The 26,855-nt window shown below is 32.5% G+C and overlaps 1 protein-coding gene across 4 annotated transcripts in view; it reads right to left on the minus strand.

The window, feature by feature from the left end:
- Nucleotides 1-26,855, minus strand: part of Cep128 (centrosomal protein 128) — a 407,740-nt gene that overhangs the window by 317,944 nt on the left and 62,941 nt on the right. For all 4 annotated transcript variants that reach the window (XM_040274764.2, XM_078050644.1, XM_040274765.2 and 1 more), the window contains exons 11-13: nucleotides 7,164-7,250; nucleotides 5,025-5,099; nucleotides 3,022-3,154 (exon numbers count right to left, since the gene is read on the minus strand). In XM_040274764.2, coding sequence (XP_040130698.2) covers nucleotides 3,022-3,154; nucleotides 5,025-5,099; nucleotides 7,164-7,250 — 295 coding nt within the window. The remainder of the gene's footprint in view (nucleotides 1-3,021; nucleotides 3,155-5,024; nucleotides 5,100-7,163; nucleotides 7,251-26,855) is intronic.

Raw genomic sequence — 26,855 nt, forward strand, 5'->3', positions numbered from 1 at the left:
AAAGTTTCCTGAAAAGGATAAGATAGTAAGTATTTTAACCATAAGCTCTATGTAACAACTCCTCAATTCTGTCATTGTATTGCAAAAGTAGCCAAGATAGTGTGTAAATGAATGGGAGTACCTCTGTTCCAATACAGTTTATTTACAAAAGCAGGTAGCAGTCTGAATTTGGCCATGGTCCCTACTGGACCTACTCTTACTAGGTCTCCAACCTAAAATTGTATAGATACATTTGTTTACTTGTAAATGCAATTTATTTTATGATTTTATGTATTCACTCATTTTATTAATACATTTTACATATGTACATGCATATGTCTCATGTATATATTGATACATAACATTAAAATGGATGTACACTAATAAATATTATATAAAAATGTGTAGGCACAAGTATACATACATATGCAAAGATCCATAGGTACCCACCTTATGAAAGGTACATAATTGGTGTGGGGTCATATTATATATGCTTCATAACATATACACATAAAGATGTTAGTACGAATAAATACATATACATATACATATTAATGAAAGATTTGGCAAAATTAAAAATTTAAAACAGAGAATGAAATATAAGTACTATTGCAAAAATTTTCCTTTCACATTCAGACTGGGACTGTCTCATCTTTGTATTCTGGAGAAAACCAACCTGAGCTAGAGTAGGATAGCAGCTAAAATCTCAAGTTTGGGGGAAGAAAAGATTTGGGTCTGTGTAACATTTGGATGCCCTCTCCAAAACAAACTCATTTTGATTTGCCACCCTAATAGTATTAAGATGTAGGACCTTTAAGAGGTGATTAGGTCATGATGGCTTCAATCTCATGGATGGGTTAATGCCATTATTGTAGGAGCAGATTCATTATCATGAAAGTGGCTTTGTTACATGAACTATCCCATCAGCTTTTTCACACTTTGATTCTCTCACAAACACAATTGTGTTTCCCTCTCTTACATGTTGTCTTGTTCCTGCCTTCTTTGCTCTTTGGAGAAAATAAACAGAAAAAATAATATAACGGAAACATTTCTTGAACTTGATTGAGACCACTAGAAACCAAGCAAAGTCAATTTCAGAAGCAAAGGCAGAGCCAATTTTACAGCAAACAAAGGAACAAACAGAAGCCACAATGTGACAGTATGATTTCTTCCGTAGAACGGTCTTTAAACAATGAAAGTATATAATAAAGTTAAAAACTCTAGAATTCCCCTTTATCATTGATAAGAGAACTCACAGATTTTTTTCAAATCTTGATAAGTTTTTTTTTTGTTTATTTGTTTTTTGGGGTGTTTTTTTGTTTGTTTGTTTTTGTGTGTGTGTGGTGCCCAGGGCCTCATGCATGCAAGACAAGCATTCTACCAACCAAGCTATATCAACAGCCCAAGTTACATTTTTTTTTAATATTTCTTTTAAGATGGACACAATTATATTTATTTATTTTATTTATTTTTATGTAGTGCTAAGGATCAAACCCATTGCCTCACATGTGCAAGGCAAGCACTCTACTGCTGAACTGTAACCCCAACCCCCAAGTTACATTTTTATATTCCTCCAAGATGCACACCAAGCCAACCATTCTCCCAGAGAATTGGGAGGCTGAGGCAGGAGGAATACAAATTTGAGGATAGCCGTAAATAAGTTAGTGAGACATTGTCTCAAAATAAAACTTTTTAAAAAGGGCTGGTGATGTAGCTGAAAGGTAAAGCACACTTGGATTCTATTTCGAGTACCAAAAAAAAAAAAAGATATAAACTTAACTAGATTTTATGTGGTGTCAGAACATATCAAATTTGTCACACTCTTTTCCCCAAAATGAGTTCCTAGTTCCTATGTGTATATTTATGAAAAATTTGAGTAATAATCTAATAGCTAAGAATTTAACTTTAAATATTTGATGTCAAATGATATTTATAATATCATAAGAAACAAGTGACTAGTGGTATACAAATGTATTAACATAGCTTTGTCAAAATTTGTTAACCATTGAAGATTTTCTACCAATGTGTAATTTGAGTTTAGGCAATGTCCTGAGATATATTTGGGAAGCCTAAGGACATATTTACCTTCCCTGAATTCAATTTTATATTGAATGTTTATAAGAATTTCTCCAGGGTTTGGGGGCATAGTTCAGTGGTGGAACACATGTTTACCAAAACCAAGGCTCCTGGAATGGGTCTCTAGCACCACAAAACCAAAACAAAAGGATTGTACCATAATTTCTGTATTTGAATGGGAAGGCTCATTACTGGAATAATTTACAAGCTGAGCAACCTGGACTTCTTTTTTAAGAACTATTATTTTTAATCTGAATGCCATCATTTTTATTAAACCTGAATTGTCAGAGAAAATACATCCAAAAATCATTAAAGTCCACACTCTGAATTAAGATCTCCACTGAGAAAGTATTCAAATACAAAAGAAAAACTTGGTGATATGACTCATGACCAATTCTGAAATTTTGTCACCAATATCTAAATAAAAAAATAAGGGGCTGGGGTTGTAGCTCAGTGGTGGAGCACTTGCCTAGCATGTGTAAGGCTAATCCTCAGCACCATAAATAAATAGATAGATAAATAAATAGATAGATAGAGTGAAGGTGTTATATGCATCTACAACTAAAAATATTTTTAAATAATATAGAATCATAATTTTAATTGATCATATTTTAAAAATTAGGAGAAGGGAAAGTGAAACATACAAGTTTATTTATAATTTAAGTGTACACACATACACACACACACAAATACACACACACACTTACATGTGGGATAGAAAAACTGAAAAACCTCCATTACTGCCTTTGCAGGCTCTAAGAGAAAGAGCCATGAAATAAGCAAGTATGAAAATCAAAGTAGGTTTACAAATCAAGCACAGAAGGCATTAAAATTGGTTGCTACATAAGAGAAACGTGCTGAAAAACATTTTAGTAGATCAAGAAACAGACAAGATGACATAAGCACAACATGAGGAATACAATTTGGAGAATAGGAAACTAACACATTGACAAATCAGAATTATACCTCTCCTAAACCTCCAGTCATCTCCTTGTTCATCCTGATACATTGATTGTTGCTTGGAAATCTGAGATACTTGATGTTGTAAACCCTTCCGATCACCTTCTGCTTTTGTAAGTTGTGTACGCAGTTCTTCTACCTAAATTCATTAAGTCAAAAATAAAACTTTTATTTGTTTCTAAATACCAGGAAAAATTTGAACTTGAAAATTATTATAAATTATTTCCCTGGGCAAAAAAAAAAAAAAGAAATAATAATAATCACTTCTGAAGGGTCCAACACAGTTGAAACCAAGTTAATCTCCTTGCTACAGCAAACACAGCAGAATAGTCTTCGGCTTTATTTTATCATCTTTCCATTCCTTCCACAAAGAATGTATTTTTTTTAATATTTTTTAGTTGCTGATAGATCTTTATTTTTTTTTAATACATGGTGCTGAGAATAAACCCAGTGCCTCACATATACCAAGCATGTGCACTACCACTGAGCCCCAGCCCCAGCCCCTAGAATGCATTTTACTTCTCTGTGTCCATGTGACAAAGAATCTGACCACACTGTGTGTGTGCTGAGTACTGTGCCTTCACATTGGAGGGTAGAGGGAGTGGGGATTTGCTGGGAATTGAACCAAGAGCCTTGGTTATAAACTCAAGTGACACTGGCATGGTGGCACACACCTGCAATCCCAGCAGCTTGGGAGTCTGAGGCAGGAGAATCATGAGTTCAAAACCAGCCTCAGCAACTTAGAGAGGCCTTAAGCAACTCAGGGAGACCCTATTCTCTAAATAAAATTTTAAAAAGTGGATGAGAATGTGGTTCAGTGGTTAAGCACCTATAAAAAAAAAACAATAAAACTCAAATGAAGTGATGATCGTGATTAGCATATTTGACATCAAAATAGAGCTCAAAATAAGTAAGTAATAGATGCAGTTGAATGAACTAAAATCAGGAAATGTTTTATTCATTCTTACATTGCTAGAGAAAGACTAGCAAATTGCCTTCCAATTAACAGGCACATCTCCAATAACCATAAACAAGTTATCGGTATCAAATAGTTTCAGCTAAACTCACAGTGACAACCTGAACAAAGAAATCTCTAGCTTCTAAAACTGAAATGAGAGATCACAGATCAGAGTTCAAAAAAATGTTTAGGATAAATTGAATACAAATACAAGCTTCCATAAACGAAATTCTCTGAATTCCATGTGACCACTAACTCCAGAACAAAGTCAATGAACATTTGTAAAGGCTTTGTAAAACAGGTGCCAAGGTGTATTTTCAGCACCAATTGTCAAAACATAAAACTCCTTTTGAACATCTATGATGCCTGACATCTTTGCCTACAGAGCATTTTGTGTAGGTAAGTTATGTAATGCACACCTCAAAACAGAAGAAGAAACAATTGCAGTTTGTGTTAAATACAAGCAGAGAGGCAGTGAGAAACCCATACACCCTTATCCAATGTATGTAAGATGGCTATTTTAAAGTTATTGAACTTTAAATATCAGAAGCACTAAACTCCCATTATAGGCTAATGGACTGCAAAATATTATGCTTAAAATGTAAGCCTTATCTTTGCTTAAAAGAGGCCAGGTAGCACCTTGAAAACATGAATAAAAAACAATGATGTATTCAAAGCAACCTGATCATGTAAATGTCTGTTTTATATATTTCAACTTCCTCCTTTATTCTCCAATGCCTCCTTGAATAAAATTAAGCTCCCAGGAAAATTTTATCTTACACATCCAGTCTTACTCTTACACTGCTCGTGCTAAGAGAGATAAGTCCTAAGTTGGAGCGGCAATTGGCAAGATACATTTTCACAGTGGGAACCTGGGCTAGTGTTTTGTATAAGCTTTTTCTGAATCTTCATCTTTTGCTTATATGTGCTAACACACATTCCTTAGGGAGGAAAATTTTCTAGACCTAGTTTTGTTCTTTTTTTCATTTCACGAAGACACTTAAAAGAGGAGACTCAATATAAAAGATTGCCATAGTTTGCACAGACTTACCTGATGTAAAAGTGTTTCTCTATTGCCTTCTGACTGATTCAATAACCTGCGAGACAGCTGCAATTCCTGTTCAAGCTAGAGATTCAACAAGGAATAAAAATATGTCCAATGGGGCACAATTTAAAAGGAAAACAGCAGAAAAGTTTTCAGGAGATATTTGCAGCTAATAAGAAGGAATAAATATCTCAACATAAACATGTATCAATACTTCCATTAAAATAATAACATAAAGTATGCTACACAGGCCACCTAGAGGTCTGAAATGTAGTCATTTCCATCTCAACTGTGACCTGTTTGAGTCTCTTCTCCTTGGGCCTTGATTCATCACTAAAATAAGAATTTTATATTAGACAGTCTCTTCTTGAGATCCCTTCTAGTTCTAAATCATTTTAATCTCAATTGTAAAGCAATTTTCCTTTAAATTAGAAGATGTAGTGTCAAAAGAACTAAATTAGAATAAAAACTGCAGGGACCTAATAATTCAAAGTACATTTCATCAAATGTAATTTCTTATTCTCCTAATATTCATAAGATATTCCTAATTTTTTTAAATTTCTACTTTCAGTAAAAAGCTTTTAAAACCTCATTAACAATATTGCCATTAGATAAATATCTGCAGAAAATGTGGCCACTTAGTTGACTAAATACCCTACAAAGTCTGAATATGCTTTAATTTCAATTTGAAAAATATACTAACATCAAAAATGAGCTCAGTAGTTTTTCAAAATTCTGAAAAAAACACTGCCAATTTATAGAAACATGTTTCTTACATTATCATTACCTTGTGACATTTTATCATAAAAATTTAGAGCTTACATATGCGATACTCGTTTATTTTTTAACAATAAGGTTATTTTCTAAAATCAAATTTTATTAAGATGATTTTTAGCAATTAAGATTTTTAATAGTTGTCCTAAATAATTATTTCATTTGAACAAACTGCTATCTATATTAGCAGTCCTTTAAAAACTGGACATGATAGGTGTGCTTATCAAGGAGCTTGAGAGAACCTCCCAGTGACAGAACAGTCCTGTATCTTGATTGTGGCAGTGGTTGACAACAGTCTACACAGGAGGTAAGAATAGGTAGAAAAACACACAACACACAAAGGCACACACATAAAGCTGGCAAAATCTGCATAAACTCTGGATTATACCAACAACTTCCTGGTTTTGCAACCAAGTGGTAATTATAGAAAACATTATCACTGAGGGAAAACTGGGTAAAAGGTGAGTGGGAGCTTTGTTTTGAAACATCCTATTACCCTAAATCTTTCATTTCAAAATGAATTTTTAATCAAGCCTAAATATTTTTTAACAAATTATGCATATGGCCCATAAAGTGAATGCCATATTAAAAAATGTAAAGTGCATGTGGTATCAAAATCTATACAAAACATTGTCCAATCTATTTTCTCATTTCTGTGAAAAAAAAAAAAAAAGGAGAAAGAAATCATACTTCAGTCAAAATGCCTTTGAAATCAAGCTGGACCCATATTGGTCAGAAACTCTATGTAATATCAGCAGTCCCAACCCCCAAAGTATAGACTCCAGACCTGACCTGCAATTCACAGACATAAATCTGCGTAAGTTCTATGGATTAGATCAATGCCAATTTCCTGATTTTGCTATCGAATGTGAATTATACAAAACATTACCAGTGAGGAAAAATGGATGAAAGGTGCACAGGAACTTTATTGTAAAACAACAAATTTAAGTCAAAGGTCCTTAATATCTAATGAGAATAGAAAATATTTTAAAAGTAATCTACTAACTATACCTACCTGCTATAGTGAAAATGAATATATATAAAATAGCAAGCATTTAAACAATAGATCCTTCCTAACACTACAACAAAGTCAAGTCCTTTAAATGTTCCCCAGGGAGGAAAGGTAAAGTTTAATTTACTTCTCAAATACAAGAGTAGACACAGATGACAAGGTAGCAAATGGCCTGTGTATGTTTTCAAAAGCAAGAAGTAAAGAGTATCACAGTCATCAAACCAAGCAACTTCACATGAAAGCACTGAGCCCCCACTGTGCCCTAATAAATTATCTCAGAGACACTCTTCTATAGCCACTCAACAAACATCACAAATTCCAAACCACATTATTATTTGAGATGATTTTCAAACTCTTACTTGACTCTTCTCCGTTTCAGTTTGTTTTAGCTTATTTTTCATTTCTCCCTCATTCTCATCTGTTTTAGCTTCTTGTTTCTTCAATGCCTAGAATGAAAGTGGTTGGAAAAAATGTATTATTTGAGAAAATGTATAAAACTGAAAATCCTTACTAGGATTTATTAAGAAAAGGCTGAGAAGGATATTGTTATGAATCACACAAAACCTATAAATGAATTGCAATTTGCTCATTCACTGAAACCCTAAGAACGCTTTAATGGAGATCAAATATAAACAACTGCCTGATCTTTCTAATCATTTTCCACCTAGTTTTATCCATTCCCTGTCACCTTTGGGAATTGTGTTATACATTTAGAGAGTCTAGACAGCATAACAGTTATCTTAGAAGCAAAGTGTACTGCCTTCTGAAATAACAGTATTTAAATACGTGATCTGCTCAGATTTTTAGACCTAATACCAAAAATTAGCTCAGTAGTTTTTCAAAATTCTGAAAAAACACTGCCAATATTATAGAAACATGTTTCTTACAATATCATTACCTATGTGACATTTTATCATAATACATAAATGGTTATTTAAACTATACTTCACATAGAGAAATAATTCTTTTCTATAGTTTCCCCTCTTTAATAAAATGGGGGAAAAAGAACATTAAGAAAATACAAATTTCAAAAGTTAACCACAAAATTATTTGTCCCAGTTTGTTTTTATTTTAAAACAAAATTAAACTTATGGAAAAAATTATATTTTGGCATAGTATTTCATTATATCTAAATGGTATTCCATTTAATTTTTTTTTCAGAAATATAGCAACTGGACTTAGCAAGGTGCATATGTAAAGGGCACACACAGTGAGAAAAGCCAAACTGCCTAAAGTCTTTTTCAACAAATTCAATAGAAAAACAAATTTTAGGCAAATAGCAAGACATATTGAAATCTGCTTTGATACCTGAATTCCAATCATTATCAATTTCATTAATTTACATATTTAACATGTATCATTTCTAAATCTATTTACTATTAATTGGGGGCTACAAATATATTCATATGTACAACAAATATATCCCCTATTCATGAGATGAGCACCCTTTACCACAGCTCCTACTTCCACTACTAAAATAGCTATTGAGTAAAAAGGCAGAGAAGCATCATTGAAATAGAAAATAATTTTGATGAATATAAACTTATAACATTTTTACAGTGTTCCATATGCCCAGGCACTTTCTTCTTACATATACTCAATGCATACTATAAGGCAGTGGTGTAGACCAAGTAATTTGATACTTCTAAGGCACATAGGTCAATATCAGGCACATAACAAATGAAAAATAAAAGTCAAGAACTATCATAACTGGATTATTGCATTGATAAAGCTAAAACTCATAATGCCTTGCAGGTCATTATCAACTCATTTTAATGATTGGTATTTTGTCTTTATCGTACACTAAATGGAATTTAAAATAATACTTAATTCTATATGCATAATGTATTCAGTGTTGGCTGGTGGAATATGTTTATAGATTTTTACTTCCTGAACAAAATGCTAGAAATTTAAAACTTACTACTGCATCTTTATTTTCTGTGATTCTTTGATCTTTTCTACACCAAGTGACCCAATGTGTGTGTATATGAGAGAGAGAAATGTAAAAAAGTGATATAAAAAAGTTGTTGACTTTTTTTAATCAATTCATTCTAAAAATTTTCAACTGTCTTATTTCACGCCATAATCCTTCCAACCTGCCCCGTTTTTTAATGTTAAACATAATCAGTTATCTTGCTTTTCAATACTTTTCCACTGAACTAAAACCAACATGGGCTTTTCTATAAAGGGGTGACGAGGAAGAAGACTTCTTCAGGTATGTAGCTTCATCAAACTCTAGTCAGTCTGGATTTGAGCTCTGGAGCAGAAACCACTCCAAATAAGTACACAGTAAAGGCTTGGCAAGATCAGGTGAGGTCATGTTGAGGCCACACATGAAAGGAAGGAATAGACAACTCCAAATAAGAAGGGATGGTCCCAAAAAGAGTTCTTCCCTTCCAAAAATGAGTTCAAAATCTATAACCTTCAACCAGTAGTTGCTAAAATGAAGTGGTCCCTCCTATATGATTCTGAGCATTTTTTAATGTCCCTCTTCTTATTAGTGTTAGTGAAGTAGGAAGAGCCACATGCTAAGCTTTTAAAACTTAACCTAACTTCATGCTGCAACTCAAGAGTTTAATTTACCTAAGAATTTAAACTCCAAAAATTTTCCAATGAAGGTTTTCTAGCTTACTAACTGTAATTAATCCCTTTCTGTCCCTTCCCAGGATCTCCAAAAATTAAATTTAACAACTGTAACATTTAACATTGGAAAGAAAACAAACAGTGTAGTGATGATTAAAAAAAATATTTATGGGGATGGGGTTGTGGCTCAGTGGTAGAGCGCTTGCCTAGCATGCAAAAGGCACTGGGTTCAATCACCCACATCACATAAAAATAAACAAATAAAATAAAAGTATTGTGTCCATCTACGGCTAAAAAAATATTTTTAAAAATATTTATTTTTGTGTTTATGTTAAATAGGTAATAACTATTTCCCATTTTAAGAAGTTAACACTTTAGTCTTTAGGGGGAAAAAAGTGTTACTGGATGCGTTTTAAATCTTATTTTGAAATAATGTACTATTAACATAAGAGTTGTAAAGATTGTTCAGAGTTCCCACCTACCCTTCACCAAGCTGTCCCTAAAATTAACATCTGACATAACCATTGTATTTTCACCAAAACCCAAACATTAATATTGTTACCAAACCATTAAGCTATAAATTTTATTTAAATGTCACTGGTTTTTTCACTAATATCCTTTTTTATTCCAATATCTACCAAAATAACATTGCATTTTGTTAGCTTGCTTCCCTGTCTGTGAAAATGTCTTAGTTTTCCCTTGTCTTTTTTATAATCTCAACATTTTAAAAGAATATTGGTCAGGTATGTGGTAGAATGTCCCCAAATTTGTGGTGCGACCACTTTGGAAAGTAGTATGGAGATTCTTTAGAAACCATAGAATGGAATCACCATTTGTCCCAGTCTTTAGTTTATACCCAAAGGACTTAAAATCAGCATACTACAGTGATACAGTCACATCAATTTTTATAGCAGCTCAATTCACAATAGCCAACCTATAGACAAATCAAGGTGCCTTTCAACAGATGAATGGATAAAGAAAACGTGATATATAATACACACACACACACACACACACACACACAATGGAATATTACTCATCCATAAAGAAGAATGAAATTATGGCATTTTCCATTAAATGGATGGACTGGAGACTATAATGCTAAATGAAATAAGACAGTTCCAAAAAAAAATCAAAGGCTGAATGTTCTGATATATAGATGTGAACCCACAATAAGGGAGGATGGGGAGGGAAAGAATAGAAATCCATTGGATTGAACAAAGGGGAGTGAAAGGGAAAGGAGGAGGAATGGAAATAGGAAAGATAGTAGAATGAACTGAATATAACTTTTCTATCCTTATATATGAATATACAACCAGGGCAACTTAACATCATGTACAAGAATAGGACCCTAATTAGAATAAGTTATACTCCATGTATGTACAGTATTTCAAAATACACTCTACTGTCATGTATCTAAAAAGAACAAATTTTTTTAAAAAGTCTTCCAATTTGGTTTTGTTTGATGTCTTGTCATGATTGGACAGTGTACATAAATACTTTTGGTGGGTGGGGGCAGAATTCTATAGTATTAAAATCCCCTTTTTACTGCACTACATTGCAGGGTCAGTGACTAGTAATGATAACCTGAGCCCTTGATTAAAGTAAGGTGGTGTCAAATACAAACTTTTCATATTGTATTTGTAAGTAGAGTCATTGAGTCCAGTGCACACAGTCAAAGTTTAGAGAATTAATCTCTACCTCTCAGAGAAAGAGTATCAAAGAAGGTATTAAAATAGGTTAAAACCACCACAGCAATTATATTGGAAGATACTTTGAGATCAGCATAAAATATAAAAAGTTTCACCCATAAATTGTAGGTCAGGGCCAGACCCACACAGTTCATAGTAGAAACTACTTTGTCCTTTTTTAGTCTAGAAAAATTTACCCCATCAGACCTTACAGTTTAGTCTAATGTCAGGTTTCTAGTAAGTTCACTCACAGGCCAGTGCCTACCAGTACACAAATTGTTGAACCTGTTTATACACCCCCCCCCCAAAATAATATGCTCATACCAAAATCATTAATGAATGGTCTAGAAATTACAAATAAGACTACATAAGGAGATGGAGTACACTCATCAAACCTCCATCAAACATATCTGTTTTCTTAATTCAGCTCAGCTATTCCACACTCATAAGGGATTCTTGGCCATCTCACTACTGGGTTTCTCTGCAGCTTCTAGCCCTTCACCACAGGTCACAAGCTATCAATTTTGAACATCTAAACCCATAAATACCAACTCCCTCATTCCTCTACCCTGTAAAGAAAAGATTCATCACTTATAACAGGATCCATTCTCCTTAAAGGGCAAGTTGGGAAGTAATTACCTTTAATCTTCACACTAATAGATATTTATTCCAATCTCCATTTCTCATAATCATTTTAGTTAGCATTTAAGGAATTTAAAAAATCAATAAGCTGAACCTTAATCAAACTATATTTTATATCTAAATATAAAAGACTTATACTCTATATCAGCATCATTCTTCTGAAAGTCAACTGTCTGTTGTTTTTTTTTTTTAATTAAAAAAGTCCATATTTGAACTGGCTCAATAAAAGGACCTCTAATTCTCTTGGATACACAGGAATATCCTAAAATAATCCTATATTATCCCATTCTTCCTCACTTTCCACCTGTCACCATCTGATCAGCTACTTATAATAACTCTTTTCCAGAACATGTTTCTGTTGAAGCCCTACTAACTGCCTGAAACTTTATTTAACACTCTTTTTTATTAAAACTTCTTTTTTATTTTTATAAAAACTTCCAGACTTCCACAATAAACCTTTTACTCTAAGCATTTGTAAGTCTTCGAAAATTTAGTCAATAAGAACTTAAATTCTGTTGTTTTCACTAAGAGAAGCAAGTGTAGTACTAATGAGCAATCCCAAAGGAATTACTGAACTTCTACTGTATTATCAAGAAATGCTGGGGCTGGAGATATAGCTCAATTGGTAGAGTGCTTCCCTCGCATGTACAAGCCTGGGGTTCAATTCCCATCACCACAAAAAAAGAGAAAAAAAGAAATACCATTAAATTTAAACACTATCTCTGCTTTCTATAACCAGGTATCAGTAAACAAGTAAACACAATGCAATATTCTAGTCCAGAATATTGAACCAATTTTTCTATATTATCTAGTTCAAAATGAAACACAGAAACATCTACCTCATAACATCTATTAAATATACACTGATGTATTTTAAAATTCTGAAAACAGAAAATACTCAACAAGAAAAATGTTTTACATTAACTGAATCAAAATTACAAACCATTTCTTTAAACGTTAATAATAAACTTTAACTCATTTACTACCTTTAAGGTGTAAGAACACTGGATTTCTTTTCCATTTTATTTAAATCAAGTAACTTAGAATTATACTAAAACTGACCCAGTAAAGGTAGTTATAAAAGGAGAAAACCCATCACATGCCAATGAATTTCTATTACTATGTTATTTTGCCCTTTAAAACTTGTTTTTTTTCCTAAGAGCAGTTTAACTATAAAGCTATCATGTGCCCTGCTCTAGTATTCAGATTGTCTTTTACACTTTCAAGATCACAGAAACAACACTGAGCCTTAATAGAGGGTCCCTAAGGCATATTTAAGTCTTTAATAACAACAATTTTTCTTTTTTTCCTTAAGTGTGCCTATTTCCATTAAAAAGACTAACGTACTGGAATTGTACTACAGCAGTTCTTTAGAAGTAGATGATTCTGAACTCTCACAGTTATATATAATCAAAAACTACAGCCTTTCCTTTCAGAAAGTAAAAGAACAGAAGAAAGGAAAATGTGTGTAGATGTCTCATCTAACCATAAAAACTTCCAGACTTCCACAATAAACCTGTTTATCAAGAGGCTCTAGCAGATAACACACTGAAAGAACAAATAGAGAATTACAGGCCCTTTGTTTACTTCAAATGGACCAACAAACTTTGTTATAGAGGGCTGGGGTTATGGCTCAATGGCAGAGCACTTCCCTAGCATGTATGGGTTCGATTCTGAGCACCACATATAAATAAAATAAAGGTACACTGACAACTAAAAAAAAAAAAAAAAAAAAAAAAAACTTGATTATAATGATGGCACTGGAATGAAATAAAGATCACATGTTAACTCCCACAGGCCACTGAAATTCCCAGAGAAGAATTAGGGAAGTAAATTATCCCAACTCCTGATCACTTAGCAATGCTACAACCGGATGCCTTTGGTCACAAGAGCAAGAATATGTAGATGACTCACTGGTAAACCCACAAGTCCATGGAGACAGGAGGCTGTGTGCATACTAAACAATAAGTCAGTACCAATGTACTTGAAGGTACAAACTGTCAGGCAGATTATATTTTCCCACAACAATAAAGAATTAAGAAGTCATGTCACTGACAACTAAAAAGTATCTGTTCTTACTATCTGTTTATGTAAAGTCTTCATGTGAGTACAAAAGTCAGCAAATATTTTAACTTCATAGAACATAATAAGATCCTGACCCAAATTAGAACCCAGAAGTTACAAAGTGAAATTATAAGTTTCAGGAATTTTGAATACTAAAATTTTTAAATAGCTTTAAGGACATTTGTTCTATTTCAAATCAAAAATTTAAGTACACAGTACATATAAAACACTATGAAGGAAACCTTAATTAGAGATTTTTAAAAAGGTAGAAATCTGATGTTCAGCTCCAAAATTCTCTGTAGAAGCTAAACCAAGCTCAAAACCCATCAAACATAACAATTCATATTTTGAGAAAAAAAATACATGTGCATAATACAAAAAGACTTTGTTGTTTAGAATAAAGTTATTCATTTAAATTAAAAGATTTCTGTCAAATTTGGTGACTTTCCAAATTCTGTTTTTCCTTAATCAAGTTAGAGATGCTAGGAGGTTTTTACTAAAACTGTTCAAAAAAACTTATTTTTCAGCAGTGACAAAAGGGGGAAAAAATCTATACCAAAAGGTGCAACTTAAACAAAAAACTCACTTTGGTAAGCAAAAATAGAACTGCATGATGAAAGTCAATATCAATCCAAAATAGATACTATAATGACACTATACCCATTTGGGAAACATGAAAGTAAAGAAGAAATTTTAAAAACTTGTTGCCAATTGAACTATGTGTCTTTTGCAGAAGTGAGTGGCGAGAACATACCCAGTAAAGTCACAAAATGCAAAGGTTGTGTTTTTCAAAAGGATACAGTAGTATCTGGTATCATACATTTACATAGGATTTATCAAAGTTAAATATGTTTTTGCTGAGAGTAATTATAATCCTTAATAATGTTCTATCAAGATATCTGAGGTTTTCAAACATAAAACTCAAAAGTTTCTCTTTCAGAATGGCTTAGATATCTTTTTGCTTTTTCCTCTTCTTATATGATAAGGTGTTTACTATACTACTTCAGTAATACAAGTGCTCTTACAGAAATTACTGTAGTAGAATTGATGGGCACTCACTACTGACCTATTTTCCCCAAGGAATGAACAAACTTCTCAGTTCCACTGTGGGTATTTTTATGGAGTACATGACTGTTTAGGGCACCTGGAGCCAATGAAGCCAAACAAGGTCATGGGTTCAATCACTGTGAGAGCCAATTTCCTTTGCTCTGTTCCATGGCCACAATCTTTACCCTAAACCTTAGCCAAAGGCCACATGGAAGACTAACTAACTAGGCCAGAGATCATGGATGAATCAGCAAAATCCACTACCATGACTATAAAAATAACTCAAAAATAAAACCCCTGTTAACCAGTGTCAGGGTTTCATTCTTCAAATGTTATTAAATTTGCCTATCTGAAAAACAAAACCTTAATTACTGCACAAAAAGTTGGTATGCTAAAAGACATAAGTCATTTAACTCCTTTAATTCAAAAACAATAACAGCAATAAGTATTATTCCCTAAAATGTCATTGCTTTTACTGGATCAGATTTTATTTTTATGCAATATTTTACTTATTAAAATCTTGCAAGTAAAGTTAAATGTGAGCCCAACAAGTGCACTTTCCAGGATTTCCTTCAAAATCAAAAAGCAAGTGCTTTTCAGTGGAGGGTCTGTTTTTATCCAGGAGTTTGCTCTCAAAAAAGAGCTTGTAGTTTTATTAGAAATCCAGGGCAATATGATACTTCATTTGACTTTCTAAATATGGGACCACTGAGTTAGAACTGTTGACAAACAGAAGATCATAGATAATTATGCAAATTTAATTTAGAATTTCTCAAGTTTTATATGTCTTAGAACAGAAAGCCTTGTAAATACACAACATCTTTCATTGTTCAGAGTTAGAAGTTGTTATTTTATGCCTTTGAGTTTGGGGTTTTTTAAGAACGATTTTCTAATAAAAATAAAACAGTACTAAGTCAACGAATAAATCTATCTGTAGCAGAGTGATCTTTGTTTGCACAATATTAGCATGAACTCAGTAGTTGCCCAATAAATATTAATTGATAATGATGGGAAAGGACTTTATAAAACAGATGGTCTAGCATAAATTCACTGAAAATGTAGATAAAAACATTCCATTCTTCAAGAAAAGCATAACATAGAAATTAAACAAGTCCTACACACAGAAAATCAGTCTATTGTCAGGCAGCTGTTCAGTCAACAAGAGTACAGACATTTTTCATCATCTTCATAGCATTAACAGCATTAAATGTCTACTTACATATGGTGCTGCACAAAGGGACACACACAGATTCTTGCTAGACTTATTTGTTATAATTTACAATGACAATATTGGCAAGAACAAATGTGTACACCCAGCAAAATACATGTGATCAAACAATACTATGAGATCTAGTAATACGTGGTATGAACACAAAATGCATGTCAGGCTAAACACATCTAAGAGTAGCAATAACAGTATTTATTATTAATGTAAACCTCCTCAATTCCAAAAAGAATTTGAGGTACTTTATAAAAACACCTACACATATACTTAAAGAATAGGTATAGTAAAGAAAGAATTGGCCATAATAGAGAAAATAAATAACAGTTCCTCAATAACTTAGAGTACGTAATCAGAATAGTGATCTTGAAAAAAGGTGGGGTGGGAGACAAAAAAAAAAAAAAAATCTTATGTAGACTAATTCCAAACAGGGTAGAAACAAGGAAACTACAAGCACATTGACTAACCCAGGAAAACATCCTGATAAATATAACTTTTTCAAAAATACTTGAACAATTAAAACAAAGTATAATTACCTAAGAATTTGGGAGAAAAAGAATCGCAATGAGGAGGTAAAAGAGGTAGGAAGTGCACTGCAAGCACAACTAATAGCCTTAAGTAATATTTTCTTAATAAAGCAAAAAGCCTAAGAAGGGGCTGTGCCTTAGTGGTAGAGCACTTGCCTAGAATGTGTGAGGCACTGGGTTCGATTCTAAGCATCGCATATAAATAAATGAACAAAATAAAGGCCCATCAATGCCTAAAAATATAATGTTTGGGGGAAAAAAAAGCCTAAGAAGACATAAGTGTTAATTATATAGACCATAGGAATTTCAGGACAACTTACACATCATCTCATAAAACTGCACCCTTCAAAGGAATCCAAAGGCTAACAGTTGTTATGCTAATTCATCTATAATGTAGAAAGTATTTCTACATTTTCAACTTTAGTTTTATCATTATTAAATACCAAACTCTTGAAATATATTCTCAAAATGGAATCTTTAATCCAGCCATATTTTCCAATACTAGAAAGACAATATGGCTTGTGGAGAGTTCTGGCTACAATATCTATGAACCAGACAAGAAGTTTGCCCTGAATAGAATTCAAGAATCGAGTACAAAATTAAAACAAACACCCTCCAAATTGTCTTTATTTGCTTTATTTTAGTAGTATTTATTTATTTTATTTATTTAGTGTGTGGGTGGAGGGGGGTGTGGAGGGTGTGCCGGGGATGATACCCAGGGCACATTAGGCAAATACTCTACCATTGAGCTATATTTCTAGCCCTCTCCAAATTCTCTTGTAACGTTTTTTCTAGAAGTTTAAGTGGGGGAATTTCACTGAAAGAATCTTAGAAGTGTTTTGGTGTCATCTGAAACAATCAAAGTCCAAGAAAATAGACTACACATTAAATGAGGGTATGAGAGGAAAGAAGAAAATCAAGGGGAAAAAAAAAAAAAAAAAAGAACACTAAGAACTATGATATCTCTTGGACCTGTACATTGCAAGCTGTGCCAAATAGCATCCAAACACCTTTGAAAAATAAATCCCATAATAACCAATCATTCTTTCCCATCCATTTCCTTCCTATCAGCATGCTGACATTAATAGTTCCTTCTCAACCTTGCAGAGAATAGTGCTTACTTTATTCTTGCCAAAAAAATAAAATAATAATCCACAGGTAACAAACATAAAGGAGAGAAGAAAACAATTAGCATGGCATAAAATGATAAGACAAAGAGCAATGGTGTGAATTGAAACTACAATAAGTCAGAATTTAAATAAGCATTTCAACTATTGATTGGTAAGAGTGCTTGACATGTAGCAGTAAGCAATGAGGCAGAATCACACTCATAAAAGAATTTCCTATAATGATTTGAAAATACACAGTCTTAGCAAAAGCACAGCCTCTTCCACCCAAACTTTCTCCAAAGGTCCTGGAAGAAGTAACTATTTTCCATCTACATGAGCATGCAAGGACTATTGTCCTTACTGAATTACAATGACTTGTTAACATCTCCATTTTCTCAAGTAAACTGGGAGTCCAGAAAAGTCAAGACAGTGTCTCAAATAACTTCAAATCCCTGCTTGCTCACAACAAAGTATCTGACACAGAGGAGGTACGTGACAGTATTGGCCAAATGGATATTTTACTAAGTACTATTCTGACTATGACATGCAACATTCATTCATTCAAGAAACACTCATGGCGAATGAGTTCATATCTGACACCGGCCTAGATACTGAAGACTCAGCAGTGAGCAAAAGAGATGGAGTGCCTACTTCCATAAAGCCTGCATTCTAGCCAGGGGGACAGACAGACACAGGTTATAAAAACTGTTATGAGGGAAAAGGAAAGCAGTGTAACAGGCTCAAGAATTAAGAAGGAGTATTTCTTCTAGAATAATTGATAAGGCCTTTCCAAAGTAGAGTTTGGAATGTCATAAGGGAACAACAGGAAATTCCAGTGAGAGGAATTCAGAAATCAGATCAGAGGGCCCTTTATCAGATTTTAAATCTGATTTTAAATTTGATAAAGAAACCACTGAAGGATTTTTTAAAAAGATGTGCCATTACCTGAATCCATGGGAGAAAGACTGTAAAGCAGTAATAAGGGAAATAAGGCAGCTACCATATTAGTCCAGGAAGGAGAGGACAGTAGTGAGAAGAGCCAAGAGCAAGAGTAACAGAAACACGTAACTACCAATTCAGAAAATATTTTTAAAATAGAGCTCATAAAATTTAATGACAGGGCGGGGGATATAGCTCAGTTGGTAGAGTGCTTGCCTGGCATGCACAAGGACCTGGGTTCAATCCCCAACATCACAAAAAAAAAAAAAAAAATTAATGACAGATGACTAGATGAGAAGGACATAAAAAGACAAGACAAAGACATAAAGGAAACATGTAAAGATTTAAAAACATAAAAGTAAAATTATTTGTTATAAGATGACTATTCATCTTTTTAAGAATACATGAGGTACTTATCTGGATGAACCACACAAAGAGGTAAGATTTAGCACCTTCTGAACAAGTTTATAGGTTAGAAGGGGGGAAAAAAAACAGGAAACCAACTTCAGAGACCCAAGTCTGTTCTGGTCTGTGATTTTTAAATCACAAGGACTTGAATCCCATCCAAGACTGATCCTGGCTAGCAAAGCTTCAGATCTCCCTCTTAGATAATAAACATGACACTCTATAACCATTTTTCTCACTACCATATAAGATCCATCAATAGTAACTCTCAATATTATTCTAAAACTTAACCATATTATGAACAAAGACATTCTGAAAATAACCTAAGCAATACCTCATTTCTTGAGCATAAACAGTTTCACTATTGAAAACAAAAGTATTCAGAATACTTAATATAAATATAAGATATTCAATGAGTCAAAAGAGCTATAAAACAGATCCTTTTATCAACTAAAGGGAAACACACATACACAAGATTAGCCAAAGGAAAAATGAACACATGGAAAACGACAATGACTGGTATGTGTAAATAACAGAGTACAAAATTCATTGATAATTAAGGACAAGAAAATGATCACTAGGATAAAGAGATTTGGGTCTATACAAGACAAAAATTTACAGTATCTTTGGGATACTTCATTTCATTTCAAAAACATAAAAAGTGGAAAGAAGGGATATATGATTCCAGTGAAATAAACTACCATGTCAAATTATATAAAAAAGTTTATTCCATGGAGAAGAGGAGGAGGAAGAGAGAGGAAACATTGAATACAAAGCATGAAAGAATTCTACAACCAGGGCTGGGGCTGTAGCTGAGTGTTAGAGCACTTGCCTAGCATGTGTGAGGCACTGGGTTCAATCTTCAGCACTATATAAAAATAAACAAATAAATAAAAATAAAGGTATTTTTTTAAAAGACTCTATAGCCAAAATACACAGAAATGAGAATTTTAATGTTAGAATACAGCAGGTGTTTAACATGCAATAAACAACTTGTCATTTTTTTTCAAAAGCAGAAAGCAATAAAGTTTCAAATTTAAATTTTAAAATAGCAAATAGTTAAATATTAGATTTACTTCAGTTGCAACGTTTATGCGAAGTACACTTTCAAGAAACCCTAAGACCTAACAGTATGTATTTATAAAATCAGTTTTTTATGAATCAGTTTCTATAAAAAATCATATTCTATAAAATTTATAGAATCAGTTTTCAAGTAAGTTGGGCAACTTTAATAAATTCCTATTAGGTCACAATTGATGATTCAATACTGACGCCTAGTGGTTAAAAGCGTGTAGTACTTTCCTAGTAATATGTATCCTATGACTTTTATCAATTTGAAACTGAATATGAATTATGTGAAAAAAATAAATTAAGAGATCTTGTCTTTAACAAACACTCAGAAAAAGCAAAAGGGAAAATATTGTATCTGTAAAGTTTCTTAAAAAGTATTTTCTGTCCATTATTTGCAGTACCTTAAAACAAAAACTATTCACACCATTTGCTGTTGACACACGAACAAATAGTATGAAATGTCAGTTTACTCACATTGACAAAGATGAATTTACATTTCTCTGGAAATAGTATTTCAGAAATATTATTTTAAAGAGATATTACTTTTAGAATTCATGTATTTGGGTAGATGCATTCTAAATGTCTTTTTTTCCTAACTTTTTTATATACTAAAATATCACATATCCAACTGTATTTATGAAGTTTTTAATATAATTTGGAAACCAACAAACTACTATGATCAAATTTTATTTGACATTAAATTCTTACAGAATGTTTGTGGGATTTTTAATAACATCATCTAAACTACTCTATATTAAACTTCAAAGAAGTTCAAATTGTTTAACACCACTTTCTTCTCTGCAAGAATGGGAGCAAAATACAATGTATATAAACCTTTGTTTGAAAACAACTTTTCATCAAGAATTTTATATGCAGCTAAACAAATATTTACATTTGAAAACAACACTCATGCTTTTAGTAACTATTTATTGAGTACTAGTATACTGTGAGATTAACACAATACCCCATGTCTCAGAAACAGGTGAACATTATGGACAAAGTCCCTGCCAGTGAATCCACATTCTAGTGAGGAAAGCATATAATAACATAAAAAATCAAATTATAATTTGTGTTAAGCGCTATATAAAAGTAATGTGTGATAGTGGGAAGGTTTAGAAAGAGGGAAGGGGCAACAAAGTTCCTTCTGAAGAGGTGACAATAAGATCTGAAAGATGAGAGGAATAAGTTATGTTGAGTAAGAAGAAAAGAGCCCCAATAAGACACTGAGAAGAAACCTCTACAGTCAAAACACAGGTTTCTTATAATAATTTATAATAACTTATGTTTAAATTTTCAAATAGCCATCAAATGAATGGATATAAAATCTACAACTTCAAAGCAATGAAGTACATAAATAAATATTCAAAATACTTCAATCCAACAGAAAACAGTAGGGGCAAAATAAATAGAGAAGATATTTTCAAATGTATCAATAATCATAATTCATATAAAATGGCAATCCAGCCAATGAAGACATAAATTAGCTAATTAAGCTTTCTGCTTTTTCAATCCAGTTAATAAGTGTTTATAAGAAAAAACTAAATCTACAGAGAAAGAATAAAAATACAGAGAAAAAAATCACATAACATGAGAACAGTAACCTTAAAAAATGGTAATACCAAGAGGCTCACCAGACAAGTTTTTTTTTAATTAAAGATGTAAATTAAATTATAAGAAAGCATAGGCTCTAAATACATAAAGCAACACTGAAAATCACAGAGAGAGACTGACAATCATTATAATGGGAGGCTTCCGATTGAAACATTATAAAAGAACACATAAAAATTAAAAAAGAACAAATAAAAATTAAAATGAAATTTTAAAAAAACGCATAAGAACAACACAATTTACAAACTTGACCATACAAAATTTATATTTAAGTATGTGTGTGTCATATACTAACACCAGAAATTCTGCACCCAAAAAAAAGAACATCTATTCGTTTCTTTATAAAAGAAAAAGCCATTTAACTAGATCAAAATGAATAATTTTTATAAAGTCTTAAAATAAACATAAACAAACTTTAAAATTCAAAAATGTACTCCTAAATAAGTCTTGAAAAGGGAAATCATAATAGAAATTATAAAAGTAAAACTTGGGGGAAAAAACTACTCTATAATAGTTCAAGACCTGCAGTAATTTAGTGATAAATTTACAGTATTAATTTTAAAAAGAGAAAAACAGTTTTTTTTAACAGTTCTATCACTGAGCTATACCCCCTGCTCTGTGTCAGCTTTTTTTTCTTAATTGGTGATAGCCCTTTATTTATTTATATGCAGTGCTGAAAATCAAACCCAGTGCCTACCACATGCCAGGCAAATGCGCTACCGCTGAGGCACAGCCCCAACCCCAATAGTTGAGTTTCTAATGTGCATCTAAAAAGCAAAAAATAATTCTAAAGAAAAAAATAGAAGGAAAGTAATGAAGTTAGTAATGTCAGCAGACACTGATAATTAAATAAAGTTGGTCAAAAAGTAAATTAATAAAATGAATCATACTTCCAACAAGACAAATGAAAAGGAAAAAGTAATAACTAAATAATACTAAAGGACGAGGAATGCTTTATAAAATACATTTTAAAACAGACAAAAATAGGTAACTTATAAAATCAAGAGTTAATTACCAAGTTAATAAAAAAGACTATATAAACTAATAAACATTACAATCATTGAAAGTTTTGGTATGAAAAAAATAAAACGAGAGTTTTAAAAGCAACATTAAAGAGACATTCTTTCTCTTAATGAACAAGGAAACAAAAAAAGAATCTATCCAACTCAATTTAAAAGATTAAATTTAAAAGATTAATGTAACCTTACTTCTAAAACCAAAAAAAGGCAGTGCAAAGAAAATCACACATTGATCTCAATCACAAACATAAATATAAAAATATTAAAGAAAATACTAGCAAATTAATTCAACAATGTAAAAAAATCACTATATTATAACCACATAAACTTCTCAGGAATGCAAGGAAAGCTCACATCTAAAAAACATAGTCAATCAGGTCAATCAAATTTAAATACCAAAAGAAAACTAAGGCAGCAAAAGTATTTGATAAATTTCACAATTAATCATAATTTTAAAAGAAAGTAAGCAACAGAAAGCTCCTTTGCCACAAAACCAAGGGTAAATATCATAAAAGGAGGTTAACACTTCAGAAATACATAAATATAAAAATAAGTCAAGAATTCTTGCTATGTTTCTATTCAACATTGTACTTTAGGTTTTAACCATGTGATAAGACTAAATTTTAAAAAACAAAAGAAAATAATAAAGAGTATAAATTGTCTTAAGTTGCAAATGATTATTGAAACAACATACATAAAAATGCTAATAAATTAGGAGAACTAACAAGAAAATTAAGCAAGATTGTTGGATATAAGAAAAATATAAAATCAGCTGCATTGCTGTATATTATAGTCAATCAGAGATGCAACCAAAGAAAGCATCCAGCTTCTGGTAGGAAGAAAAATCATAAAGCACTTCGAAATAATTCTACTCAAAGGTATATAAGACCTTTCTATAGAAAATTATAAAACATTATCATAAAACACAAAAGACCTTCTGTGTTCAAATTAATCCACATATTTAAAACAATTACAATCAAAATGCCAGTAGGATTTTTCATGGAGCATGAAAAGAAGTTTTCATTATCATTTACAGAAAGATATGTAGGAGATAACTATTAAAAAAAAAAAAAAGATGAAACAAGAGGAAAGGGGTAAAGTGAATGGCCAGCAATACTTTGTGATTCAGCCGTGGAAAGATAAATCACAGTATGGTTCAAAACTATCAGTCTTAGAAAAGCTTCCATCCAAAATAAGGGAGTCTCAAAAGGAAGTCCAGGAAAGGGGTTAATGTAGGAGGTTAGAGTATTTTCCTCAATAAGTTCTCCTTTTCCACAAGTCTCAGGGGAGATGATAAAAGTTATTAATACATTAGAAAAATATCCTTGGCTCTGTGGAAATTCCTCCCTCAATGAGGTCAAACTAAATACATCAATGAACAGTACCCAACACTTTTTGTTTAAGTCAGCTTTTTCGCTTCTGTGACTAAAACACATGAAAAGAAAAATTAAAGAGGAGGAAAAGTTTACTTGGGGGTTACAGTTTCAGAATTTTCAGTCCATAGACAGCGGCTCTAATCATAGGGACTCAAGGTGAGGCAGAACATCACAGAGGTGGTACATGGAGAGTGTGGTACAGGGAAGCAGCTCAGGGCATCCCACCAGGAAGCAGAGAAAGAGACTACACTTGCCAGAAACAAAATATACACCCCAAAGGCACACTCCCCATGACTCACCTCCTCTATCCATACCCCACCTGCCATTAATTATCACTCAGTTAATCCCATGGGGGGAGTTCATTGGGGAGAGTTCATTCACTGATTGAGTTAAGGCTCTCATAACCCAATCATTTCTCCTCTGAACCTGCTTGTGCTCTCTCATACATAAGCTTTTGGGGGACACCTCACATCCAAACCATAACACCTTTCTCATGTCCATATTACCCTGTATCTCTGCAGACACAGTAACATTTCTGGGCAAGGATGAATAGCTACTTCTTCATTAGATTTTTTAAAAATAGGTACACATGACAAAAAACATCCAAAAAAATACAATATAAAATTATTTTACTTTTCTTCATATAGCCTTATTTTCTTGATAAGGCTCCCATATTCTAGTTTCCCACTAGAAAACAGACTGAATGCTACTGATCAGAACTCCAACCTTGAACATTTTAATAATTCCTTAATTTCTACCAGCTTCCACCAAGGTTCCATATCCTTGCCTGCCCCACAGATTTCTCCACCATGTACCTTCAAATTTTAGGGCACCGAAATTACCCTAAGTCATATGCAAGCAGAATATTCCTCACAGGTACAATGAGAAACTAATAATTTAATATGCTATGAAATACTCTGAAAAACATATAAATTTACTCCCAGCATTTACCTCATGTTTTTTATTTTCAGCAATTCAACTGAAGATGGAAAAATAACAATCAATTAACTTCAAACTAGTAAAACAAAATAAACACTGAACAGAAATTCTCAAGATGCCTAGACTAAAGAAAAAGTTTATCTAGAATTTTGAATCTACAAAAACATTTTTTTGGCTTGTGCTCAACAGTCTGATTCTCTCTTTCCCAATGCTACTATGCCCTATGCCTACCCTCACTTTGCTGAGTTACGTTACTATAAAGAATCTGATTAAAAGGAGCTTATAATACCAAAATGTATACTATAGTTGAACAAACACTTTATGGCGTATATTATGGTTCGACAAGGAAAGACTGGTGGTTTTAAGTTTAACAACATTGAAATTTGGGAAAAGTGAAAAGTATTAGAATAATAATTGAAAATTTAAAAATAGATAAAAATATTATTGTATAATCTCTATAAAATGCTCATCTTTCCTTAAAAAGAGAGACAGAGAAGGGGGGCAGGCTTCTACTGAGATGTCAAAACATGGTAATAATTCAAAATATGATTCAGTACTGATTTTATTTATTTCCTTTCTTCTACTGTTTTTGATGTTGACTTATTCCTCTTTCTCTAGGACTTTGAGATATAATGTTAGGTCATTTATTCGTTTACTTTATTTTGTAATGAATGAGCTTAATGCAATGAACTTTCCTCTTAGTACTGCCTTCATAGTGTCCCAGAGATTTTGATATGTTGTATTGGAATTCTCACTTACCTCTAATTTTTTTTGTATTTTATCCTTGATTTCTTCTGCTATCAATTCATCATTCAATAGTATATTATTACAGGTGAAAGAGTAGCTTCTATTTTTTATTTTATCATTGATTTCTAATTAATGAAACTAATTAATAAAATTCCTAATTTCATTCCAGTATGATCTGATAGAATACAGCGTAATATCTTGAAATTGAAAAAGGGTTTGTTTGATGCACATAGATGCTCGCTCCATTGCTTGGGGCATAAATATTTATAATTTTTATGTCTTGCTGATATATTAATTCCCTTAAGCAGCATGAAATGTCCTTCTTTGTCCATTCTGGTTAACTTTGCCTTGAAGTCCACCTTATCTGAGGATGGAAACCCTGCTTGTTTACCCGATCTATGTGAGTAACATGTTTTTTCCCATCCTTTCAACTTCAGTCTATGGATGTCTTTGCCTAGGAAGTGAGTCTCTTCAAGACAGCATATTTTTGTGTCTTGTTTTTTTTTTTTAAATAAATTTTTTTTAGTTGTTGATAGACCTTTATTTATTTTTTTAAATTTTTTAATATCTATTTTTTAGGAGTAGTTGAACACAATAACTTTATTTTTATTTATTTTTATGTGGTACTGAGAATCGAACCCAGAGCCTCGAACATGCTAGACCAGCGCTCTACCATTGAGCCACAACCCCAGACCGAACTTATTTATTTATAGGCAGTGCTGAAAATCAGACCCAGTGCTTCACACATGCCAGGCAAGTGCGCTACCACTAAGTGACATCCACAGCCCCAAGGGTCTTGTTTTTTAATTCAATCTGCCAGTCTATGTCTTTTGATTGATGAGTTTACGCTGTTAACATTCAAAGTTATTATTCAACTGTGATTTGTATTCCTGGTCATTTTGGTTTATTTCTGGTTTTTAATTTGACTTAGTTTCTCCTTTGATTGATTATGCCTTTAGTGTAGTTCCTCCCTTTTCTGGTTTTCACCTTTTTTTTTCATTTTATTCTCATGGAATATTTTGTTGAGAATGTTTTAGAGTGCAGGCTTTCTAGTTATAAATT

This window comes from Ictidomys tridecemlineatus, chromosome 5, assembly GCF_052094955.1.
Source record: "Ictidomys tridecemlineatus isolate mIctTri1 chromosome 5, mIctTri1.hap1, whole genome shotgun sequence".
Classification (NCBI taxonomy): Eukaryota; Metazoa; Chordata; class Mammalia; order Rodentia; family Sciuridae; genus Ictidomys; species Ictidomys tridecemlineatus.